The 11,267-nt window shown below is 38.6% G+C and overlaps 2 protein-coding genes across 2 annotated transcripts; both read right to left on the bottom strand.

The window, feature by feature from the left end:
* Positions 1 to 258: 258 nt before the first annotated feature.
* On the bottom strand, positions 259 to 1,193 carry LOC114732492 (uncharacterized). The gene is made up of 3 exons (XM_028919765.1): positions 971 to 1,193; positions 682 to 815; positions 259 to 538 (listed from the first exon to the last, which is right to left on the bottom strand). Exons 1-3 carry the CDS (start codon positions 1,147 to 1,149, stop codon positions 465 to 467), a joined length of 387 nt encoding a protein of 128 aa, XP_028775598.1. The 5' UTR covers positions 1,150 to 1,193; the 3' UTR covers positions 259 to 464.
* A 1,670-nt stretch (positions 1,194 to 2,863) lies between these two features.
* LOC114732490 (succinate dehydrogenase [ubiquinone] flavoprotein subunit 1, mitochondrial-like) lies at positions 2,864 to 10,758 on the bottom strand. The gene is made up of 16 exons (XM_028919763.1): positions 10,663 to 10,758; positions 10,142 to 10,309; positions 9,461 to 9,548; positions 9,022 to 9,168; positions 8,795 to 8,935; positions 8,365 to 8,450; positions 8,177 to 8,269; positions 8,024 to 8,087; positions 7,775 to 7,918; positions 6,324 to 6,511; positions 5,452 to 5,626; positions 5,198 to 5,368; positions 3,926 to 3,995; positions 3,727 to 3,847; positions 3,604 to 3,641; positions 2,864 to 3,182 (listed from the first exon to the last, which is right to left on the bottom strand). Exons 1-16 carry the CDS (start codon positions 10,756 to 10,758, stop codon positions 3,080 to 3,082), a joined length of 1,893 nt encoding a protein of 630 aa, XP_028775596.1. The 3' UTR covers positions 2,864 to 3,079.
* Positions 10,759 to 11,267: the final 509 nt, after the last annotated feature.

The following is an 11,267-nucleotide window of genomic DNA, read 5'->3' as shown; positions in this document are numbered from 1 at the left end:
TCGTGTATTTTATGTTGTATTGCTTTTTTAAAGGAGTAAAAGTCAACTATAAACCATCATTCAAAACAGGGTAAAACTTGAAAAACACATTTTCTGCTTCCGTCATTCTCCTACATAATCAAAAAGCTTAAGAATCAGCCGAGCTTTATGCAATGTTCGCTTTTAAAATATAGATTGTTCGGGTTTTGTTTAAATATAAAGTTCTGATGCGGGCATTATAATTCACTGAAAAATCTTATTTCGTCCCTATAGACGATTAGAAACAATATAAAAGAATACGTTATCAGGTAAAAGGGGTCTACAGGACCCCATGGAAGAGGCTTGATGATAGCTAACATGAAAGATGTTTACAACAGACCCCAAAAAAAAAAAAAAGAGTAAAAAACACATCGTAGAGAGAACAGTCAAGAGCACCAATATAGGGCTCAGTCACAGATATACATGAAAAAGGGCACATGAATAATCTAGCTGCTAGCGTTGGTCTGGTGCCTGGCTTTTTCCTTCTCCTTCACCTCACTTCCTTGCGTCTTGTCATAGGCTTCATGATCCCAATATAAAATCAAATTCAAGAAAATCATCAGTGCCAAATACAAGATCATTTCAGAAAAGAGAGAAGGCAGCCATGATTAGAAAAGTCGTAAACTTCTTGTTGATGTTTGATTAGTATACGAAAAGACAAACCTGGATGATTTTCGTGGATAAACTTATCTGTCTCAATCTTTGAATCCGACTCGTTTCCACCATAAATCCCACCAAAACCTTCCTCATCCGATCTTGTAGCATATCCTTCCCCAAAGGAATGAGACATCACATCCCTTCAAAAAGTAGAAATTAGTTAAAACATGCCATCACTATATGAGCACATTTATTAAGTCATCGCAGGCAGAATAAAAGATCGTCAGTAATCATAACATGCGCCCAAACACTACACATACCAAAAATGAAATTAGGAAGAGAAAAAGGAACACACCCATGTTTTTCATTTGGGTTGTGCGGAGGCTTGTCCATCTTACAACCACTATCGGGTTGCCCGGATACAGAGACTGATTGCGTTTGCCGGAATCTTAAGAGAGAAGTTTGCCGAGCAAGGCTGGAACGGGGGAAGGAGGAGGAAGGAGAAGCTCGAACAGTCTTGATGGCGTGAAACATCTTTGTCGGGTCTTAAGAACGATGAAGCCAAGTGGGGCACTTTATACGCACCGATTGAAACAGCCCCTAGAGTTTGGACACAACAGGATAGGGACAGCCACCGATTGAAGTGTCGCTCAGAATTCTGACCCTCGGCAAAATCTATTGCGTTCTATGTCTTCACACGTGGCGTGTTTTAGAGGACACGCGTCTTTCTATCGACAAAAGCCTTTTGCGTCTTCCTGCGTTGCTTTTAGCCGAAGAAACGGCACGTTGAAGCTTGAATCAGCTTCATTGCGCACATATAAAATATTACCAGTATCAAATTAGATGGGTGAGGGATGCGGATAACATATTAAAAGGAACCAACCACTATTCACTGGGTAAAGCCGTAAAGGTGCTCATTGATGATCTGTCAGGAGAAAACGATATAACTACTACACTTGTAACTCTACCCGAATCATATTCTATTAAAAACCCAAAAAAAAAAAAGTTGAAATTGGTTTTATTTTAGTTGCTTTTTGGCTGGAAGAGCATTAAGCTGGGGTTTAGCGTTTGAAGTTCTACGAAGTAGCACATAGGCGCTTCCTCCTTCCAGATGGTGGTTTACAGGACTCATGCGGAATATCAAAAGCAGAAGGCTCGCGTGCGACGTGCATGATGGGATGAATGAGTATGATCTAATATTGGTTGGTGCGTCTGTTTATATATTTGCTTGAATGTTGTGGTACCTTGATAAAATGCTCTGTGAATAGCTCTTCTACTTTTTTTCCTGGTTTCATGCTGACTTGACCTTTTTCATCAAAAAAAAAAAAAACGGTTTTGCCCATTAGGAAATGAGAATAAAAGAAAAGAGAGAGAAAACTTCGAGAAGAAAAAAAATAATGATGGACGGAATATGTTTTGAACAATTCAGGGATAAAAAGAAAGAGTCATTGGAGCCGTTTACCCAGCACTTTTGACGGTCATGGCGTCGGATCAAGCAGTCCCAATTAGCAATATACAGAAGAGAAATGAAAATAGTGGAACAAAAAAAAAATCCCGTTATTCATGCAGATGAAACTACTGCCAGCTCCTGGTAAGTATTTGTTGGTGTTTACCACGTGATACGTGGTAGCCACTTTCTCAGTTGGGTTTTTTTTTTTTGTTGTTCTTTTTGTTTTTTGCGATGTTTTAAACTCGACACACTGGAGTTCTAGAGGACAACCGGGAATGGCGGGTGTGATCGACGAGGCCGGGGCATTGTGTCTGGTCTGAGGCTTTCGTGATTACTTGAGACCCATTCAGCGAGAGGCGTACTTTCAGAGAGGGTAACATGAGCACCAATTGGCTGGCTAACTAGAGTGCTGTCCCCTGCAGCTCACATATCTGCCCTATGGAGATTGTGTTCGTGGACGCATGATAGCTGCCCACGGTTTGTCTTCACCCTAGATTTTTTCCCCACCTGTTTGGGTTTTGGCCCCGTTCGTTTAACCACACAAAAAATCCCTTATTTCATGCTTCTAAAATATAATGAAAGAGGTTTTCTAGAAGAATAAAAAGAGATGAACGTTTCCGTAATACCACCGAGCTTCCAGGGCCCGTGTAGTCAGTATCAGTATTGTGATAAAACGATCATATTGAAATTGATTTTCTGCGACAGGTGGGAAAAACATGCAACTCAACACACGAGACTGGCAGAACACTAATTTACATAACCAACAATTTTCTATCTACCGCCAAAAATAATTCTTTCCGTTGTGTTGCGATTATTTTGCACTGCAAATACAATGTAATTAAGAGTGCCTTGATATAATCAGTTCAGCGTTCATGATGAACGCTTCAGTTTATTCGCGGAATCAGGCATCTACAACACTTCTTGTTTTTCGCGTGTTTTCTTGTTTCCACTAGTCACTCGTTCCGCTCTAAAAATCCGCATAAGCCATACACAATAATTTAATGAGCACACTAATTAATACACACGAGCTTTAGGAGGGAATGATTCAACCTCATCATCCAATGTATTCATGTGCACCGGCCTGTAGTCCAAGCGGACCTTCTCATTCTCCCAGTATCTGCAAATCAAATGCTCAAATCTTAATTACAAAACAATGCATTGGCACAAACCTATATCTTTCTTAAAAAGAGTCACTACAACAAATTCTGCAAACCAACGAAAAATTCTTTCACGCTAACCGACCCAACAACCCCCGCCAAATTTGCAGATACTCAAATTTTCAATCAAAATATGGGTGCTCAAAATATTTTCACTGTAGATCAAATTTTCAATCAGTATTATTCCACTTCAGTCTCTGATTCGTCAACAGACTGGCTACTCAAAGGCTCAATTGTTCTTTAACAAGAATAAGCTTAAATGTATTGGAAAAGAGCTAGGATCAAGGTTCCCACAAGTAAAAGAGAGACTAAATTCTCTTTAAGTACCTTTATTGTTTAAGCAAATAAATAACCTTATCATAAAATTTGAAAATGACTTACCCTAATGTGTGCTTCAACCAATTCTCATCATCTCTTTTCTGCAGAATCAAACAAAGAATTCAACTACCATTATTATTGACGTTGAAGAAAATCCAGACAATTGATAGAAACTAAATCACTGACCGTAAAGTCCTCACGGGCATGTGCTCCTCTACTCTCTTTCCTGGCTTCAGCCGAGTGCATGGTGATGCAGGCATTTATCAAAAGGTTTTCCAACTCAAGAGTTTCAGTCAAGTCAGTGTTCCTGTAAATAAACTGTCAAGCAGAATGTCTTGAATAGTAATACTACCAATTCTTGTAACACTTGCAAAATAAGCTTTACCATATCAGACTACGGTCCTTCAACTTTACATCATGAAAGCTCTCCCATGCTTTATCAACTAATTGACAACCTGCCAATCAGCAACGGAGTTTAGAGGGAGGAGGTAAATACTGAACCGTCAAAAGTCTATATTGATTAAAAAACTATATTTAATACTTCCAAGTACATTTTCCTGCAGATAAATGAACAAGTTTTGATTATTAAAAAAAAAAAAAAATCTAGCTTAACCCTAGAGATTGACATCCTAATGGGCGTGGCTTGGTAAATGCAATATTTTAACTTACACGGCGTGTTTTTTCAACCAGCATCCTAGTTAGCATTTCTTCTCTCTCTCCACAACCACCACCCCCCCCCCCAAAAAAAAAAAAATTCTGTTCTGCTCTTCCCCAAGCCAACAAATTGGTGCTCGTAAGACCCAAAACTCTTCCCTTGGTTGAATCTCAATTTACCCTTGCTTTGGCCCCTTGATTGAATAAGCTTAAGTAGAGCTTTGAAGGGGAAATCGGAAGTTAAAATTGCCGCGCAGAAGATTTCCCTCTTCTCAATCTTAGTCAAGAAACGGATTTAAATCATTCAAAATCAAAGGCCCACAAACTTGTGAACTTTCTTCCTAGGAAGATGGATTATTTTCCCAATTGTTGCACTAATCATTACAATGGTTTGTTTCATTATATATATATATATATATATATATATATATTCCATGCTCCAGATAATCTAAAATAAATAACCGACGGATTAAACGATCTCTATCAAGATGACAGAAGTTGAAAGTCTAGAAATAATAGAAACAGAAACAGAAACAGAAACCATTGATCGTCTGTTTTGCGAACTGTGAAAATGAAGAGAAACTTTTCAATTTCGGTCTTCGCTGGAACATGAATCAAATTCAGAACCGGAAATAGAAAACAACAATCCTCTACTAAAGAAGAGAACATCAATTTCTGGACTTCACCAGCAGCATCAGACGGGAAGATCAATGGAGGGAGTCAATCACAGAGAGTGTGCGTGTTCAGGAAAAGAGGGGATTGAGAGAAGAAAATGACGAGTTGGAGGGGAGAGAAAAGTGCCAACTGCCAAGAAAGCAGGCCACAGATCATCCTTAACAGCATTAATGGTGTTATCCTCACTCTCTGGGAATACTTTTAGGGTGACTTTTATTAGGGCTAAAGCACGGTATGGACCATATAGAACTGGAGAGATTGAAAAGGATAATTGAGAAAAAGAAAGGAAGGCAAAGTGCTTGATCATATTTGATATAAAAATGTTTACCTTCTTCTAATGTTTCCTGTGTACGAAACACAGCAGCATTATTTTGCATTACTCGTTGCATATTTAATCTAATATTTGAAGTTGGTAATGAACCATTTGAATTTCTCAGCTTGTCCAGCCATGCAATTGTCTTTTGACCAGCATCCTTCTCCAGCGGCTTCTGTTTTGCTCCTGTAAAATGGAACGTAGACGCAATTTTATCGCAACCATTTCAACGCAAAAATCCAAAACAGTAACTCGGGAAAAAATCTTGCCTGGCCTTTGAATTTCTGCAACCCTATTTGCACAAGCTCTACCGAAAACAACGATGTCGAGAAGAGAATTTGCACCAAGCCTATTGGCGCCATGGACTGACGCACAGGCTGCTTCCCCAGCAGCCATCAGACCTGGTACTACTGCATCTGGATTGTCTCCTTTAATAGTAACCACCTAATAACATGACGGTAACTCAGCATTTTTCCTCCAACCGCCTAACCAACAATAAGGTAAAAAGCACAAAGCAAAATAGAATTCGTATTCACAATGAACAATATCATTCACGACTGTCCAAGTTAATTTCATTTTATTTTTATATTTTTTATGTTTATCATTAATAGATGTAAAAATTTAGAATAATCTTCTAACTATAATTTAAAAAAAAATTAGAAACTTCAAATCTGATTTAGATGGTCGAATCTCATTTTTGCTTTGAACATGCAAAAGCAGCTCAACGAGCTCTTATCTGGACTACACATAAAGGCTATTTTGCCTACTACACATGTAGCAAAATAAAACCAGGACTCTGACTGACTAAACCACCGTCCTGTGTTTCCACCGAAACAAAATAAATAATCCCAAGCCCACAGTCCAAACAAATGATCAAGAAAGAAAAGTCACTTGTGATCAATTAGCAGGGGCCGTGATTTGAATAACTACATTTGGAATTGTATCATCGTATGAACAGGAAAACATGTTTATTTAACAAATATTTTTGTGCAAATAAATTTGATTTTAAGGGACTAAAACCCTGCACAAATATTACAAAAATTCTGCCCACCTTAACCCCTCACACGGTTCCCTTTTCATTACTCCCATCCAAACCAACATCGCATGGCTTATTTCAGACTACTAGCTTTAGATTTCATACCTCTCCGTGATGGTTAGTGGGAATACCACCCATGTTATAGTGCACAGTTGGCAAAACAGGAATGGGTTCTTTTGTAACATCCACACCAGCAAATATAGCAGCAGTTTCAGAGATGCCAGGTAACCTTTCCTTAAGCACATCTGGGGGCAAGTGATTTAAATGTAGATAGATGTGATCCTTCAGAGGTCCTGCAAATTTATTCGACCATTATTGTAAACCTGTCCGACTTAAACAGAAGGAGCACGCGAAAAACTGAAAAACTAGCAGGACAAACATTCTTCTAAATAGAGAATACAAAGGTCATGGTTTCATGCTGATCAAACAAGCCACTAATTTAGAAGTTTAAAGAATAAACAGTGAGCGAGAGTGTTCTTTTTATAGAAGTATTTGATATATGGTACTGCTGGGTCAAATTTGAATACTGAGTCTTGCTTGAATCTGACCAAACAAATAATGTATTATACCCCCAAGGCATGTTGCACGAATTACCTACAAATTACCATATGACCAAGGTTAATAAATCAAAAACTACGAAAGATTTTTTCAATTATTTAGTAGTGAGCAATTTTTTTTTTATAACTTTATTTGGCTTCCAATTAGGCCTTCTATATTTCCTATTTTATGCATTCTTTTCTAAGAGTTTAAGTTACGTTTTCTTTCATTTTTGCTTTTAAGAGTTTATTTCAATGCAGGTTTAAATTGTAATTATTTTAATAATTGTATTTCAGGGTTCTATAAATAGTCCTAGGTAATTTTCATTATTAGAACTTTTGATGAATTATTATTGAGCTTATTTGCTTTCACTCTCCCCTCATCTCCCTACTTCTCCCTCCTCCAATTTCTCCCTCCTTTCTTCTACCTCCTCCATCTAGGGGTATCGCTACAAGGTCCCTCACGTTCCTTGCATGCTCCCATTACTGGAAAATCTCCCAAATTCCATAGTTTCAGATGTCAAATCATCCAACTTACCATGACACTGTATGCATCACCAGAAAATCAGCACATCCACCAAAGCATGTTGTCAAAGACTCTTCCAGACACCAACAAAGCTCTCCAGGTGTGGGCTTCGCATGCCACATGCACTGCATGCCTCATTCTAGGACCCAGTTTTGCAGCATTTTACATGAATAGATGTTTAAATATAAAAGATATTAATTGGATGTTTTTTATTACATATTTGTAAATATATTATACCGATACATGTCTGGTTGTGAAAAAGTGGGTCAGGCCAGGACGGGTATCTTACAACCCAGACACTTAGACCAGGTCCAGAATCTTAAAATACCTATAAAAGTACCCGTACCCAGACTCAAACGGGTAAATTATATGGGCACCCATAACGTCTATTGCCCATTGCTACTCTAAAAGCATTCAGACTTCTTATAACTCATGAATGGTCAAAAGAAGAAAAAACTTCCAACAAGTGGATTTAAAAATGAAAACTAGCATACCTACACCACGACCTTCCCGGATCTCCATAGTCATTGATCTCGAAACAACATCTCTTGATGCAAGATCCTTTGCAGTAGGAGCATACCGTTCCATGAATCGCTCACCTTCACTATTCCTAAGAATTCCACCTTCTCCACGAGAACCTAAAAGTCCAACAAGGAAATTAGAAACACTATTTCAACTTTGCTGGATAAGGGTGTAATACAAGTAACAGGTAGCACCAGCAGGTGAGAAAGTACACCACTAACCTTCTGTGATTAGGCAACCAGCTCCATATATACCTGTTGGATGAAATTGCACAAACTCCAGATCCTGCAAAATTCATGCCAAGAAATTGTGAAGGATACCAGACACACTCCATAAGATAACAGCAGAAAATTTCAATGGAAAAATGAAGAAACCTGAAGTGGGATCCCTGCACGTGCGACCATGGCATTACCATCTCCTGTGCAGGTATGTGCAGAGGTGGCAGAAAAGTATGCTCTTCCGTAACCCTGAATAAAATTTAGAAATTTGACACACAAGTCACATCCATAACAAAGGCAGGCAGATAAGAGTTTCACTGTCAAACATGCCAATAAAATCATACTCCTGTGGCCAAAATTGTTGAAGCAGCTTGGAACCGATGTAATGTTCCATCCTCCATGTTCAACGCAACTACTCCTTGGCAACTACCTAAATTTCCAATATAAATAATCAGGTTACTTTTCCATAAAATACAACACAGACCAAAAACAAAAATTGTTCACTTTTCACTGAATTTCCCTTGTGAACAATTTTCATGGGAACTCTTGATTGAAGAAAAAAAGTTGAGCTTATCAATACACATGATGAGTAAATGATGGTTTCAAGAAATTATAACTACAGAATGTCTAATTCATGTAGCACTGTATGGGCATTATTGTATATAAACTTTTACCCCTAACTGCCAGTGTATAACTGCTGAGACTTGGTTCAATTAATTGATAGCAGATTGTTCTGACTAAGAAGCAAGCCATTCATTCTATGCAACAACTTACCATCATTATCCATTAAAAGATCCAATGCAAAATATTCCACAAAAAATTGAGTATTATGTTTCATGGCCTGGCCATAGAGAGAGTGCAATAAAGCATGTCCAGTTCGATCAGCAGCACATGCACAACGGTATGCCTGCCCGCCTGTGCCACAACAGATTAAGGAAATCAAGTCAAGAACCCCTTTTAGATGAAGAACAAACCATTCCTGTTCCAGAGTCTGCACTCACCTTTTCCAAAGTTCAGGCTCTGACCACCAAATGCACGCTGGTATATTCTTCCATCCTCAGTTCGGGAAAATGGTAATCCATAATTCTCAAGCTCAATGACAGCTTTTGGCGCCTCTCTGCACATGTATTGGACGGCATCTTGATCTCCTGCACATCACAGATGGCAAGTATTCAGATTGAAACATATTATGTTGGTTCAGCCGTACTCATGCTAGCACAAGAATCAAAGAAGCCTTTAGACTTTTGGCAAATGCCATATAGCTGCATTTGCTGGAAAACAAGCACAGGAAATACATTCTCCTACCAACACATTCAACAATGAAATCAAAGTAACTCAATATATCATAACTTCCATTATAGCAAACGCTTGGGCATAGCTTATATTGAATTTTGCAGGGCAAATTGATGGAAGATTTCTGAGATTGAAAAAATTTAGTACCTAGCCAGTCACTTCCCTTGACTGTGTCATACATGTGCCACCTCCAGTCATCCTCTGTCATATTTCCCAGTGCAGCATTTATACCACCCTATAAAAATTTAAAATTTCCTTGATTATGGCCTGTCGGTTGGGTTGAAATAATTGGATAATCAGACATACTTTGGTGTGTCACGTGATACTTTATAATCATGAACCAGGTGAAGAAGCAGGAAGAATTCAAGGATATAGCATAACCTCAGACTTCATTGTTGTTCTTAAAACATCAGCAATAATGTGTCAAACAAAGATGAAATGGTGATTTGCAATTACCCAGAACAAAAATGGGTTGAATAAGACAAACAGGCCTGTTACAACAAAATCTAAAGTCTAATTTACACAAAGACTAAATATTACTTCGCCGTCATAGGAAACTGCTGGAACTCTATGGGTAGGGTTATCCAAAAATACATACATCTAGAACATAAAGAAATAACTACTGCGTATACAGATCACTTATGTCATGGGAGAACCCATCCACCGAAAAACTGAACATTAGCAGGAAGGATAGAGGGTTGATGGATTCAATTAACAAATATGAATCTAAACAGAAGTTATTGTACGTAGCCCTTAAACTAATGCATATAAAACATATAATGATATGACATGGAGTTATTGATAGCTTGAAATGTAAATGTATTAAACCTGAGCTGCAACCGTATGTGAACGAGTTGGGAAAAGCTTAGTAATGCAAGCAGTATTGAATCCATGTTCCGAGAGTCCAATAGCTGCTCTCAACCCCGCACCCCCGGCACCTACAACTATTGCATCATAAGTATGATCCACCACAGTGTATGAGGAGTTGCCCCCAGTCTGCAAGAGCAAAAGCAGGCACATTCAGCAAAATGCAACTCTGTCAAGAAACAAGGCGAATTCTGCTTCTGCCTAAATCAATCAACGTTGGATGAGAATTCCAAAATCCAGCCAGTTACAAGCTAAGCTTTGGAGTAAAGTCCATAAAGACCAGAACGGAAAATGATCAAAAACGCGTCCAGGACAAGTTGCTCAGACATTCAAATAAGGATAGTACAAAAGCAAAAGTTATGAAGGAGAAGCGGAGGAAAGACGGGTACAAAAATCCAAGAAAATAAAATCCAATAAATTTAACAACACCAAAAACCTAAGATTGGTACGTTATCAATGATCGAGGAAGAAAGAGATCGTACAGAGAAAAATCTCGAAATGTGAGACCGAAGAGAGTCATTGGGAATGGATCTCTTGGAAGCTGGTACGCGAAGACCACGAGCAACGCACCGCCACATTTCCTTAACACTGTCGCTCCACAAGCCCGAGCTGGCTTTCTGAGTCTTTTTGTACGTGTGCCTACCTCGAGACGCTCTTGTCCTGACTCTTCTGTCTCGCCGCGGCTTATTGTTGCCGCTCTTTTATAACTACCTCAGTTGATGCCTGACGAATTACTTAGACCGATGGTGGATGGGACTGGCCAAACCGAACAATTAACGATGTAACGGAGGCTGTTAAGAGAGTTGATACATTTATAAAGATAGTATGCCTAAAAACTGAAAGGGATGCATAATCTTGCTTCATATATAATATGTTTTCTACGTTAAAAACGAAAAATGTTTCTTTATTAGAATCGGACAGGTAAAATCGTTACTGGCAGTGGATGGTGCCCGAAACTCCGGCGTGTGTTGCAGATTCCTCTTCAAATAATGAGTGGTTGAAAAAACTTGTAAGATGATTCGAAACACATCAATATTTTTGTTTTGCCTATGGTTATTAATTGAAATCTGAAGCAATTTTGTTGCTC

The sequence above is a fragment of the Neltuma alba genome, unplaced genomic scaffold, assembly GCF_004799145.2.
Source record: "Neltuma alba isolate B1F8T4 unplaced genomic scaffold, ASM479914v2 tig00012917_pilon, whole genome shotgun sequence".
NCBI classification, from domain to species: domain Eukaryota; kingdom Viridiplantae; phylum Streptophyta; class Magnoliopsida; order Fabales; family Fabaceae; genus Neltuma; species Neltuma alba.
This window is presented reverse-complemented; position numbering and strand designations above follow the sequence as displayed.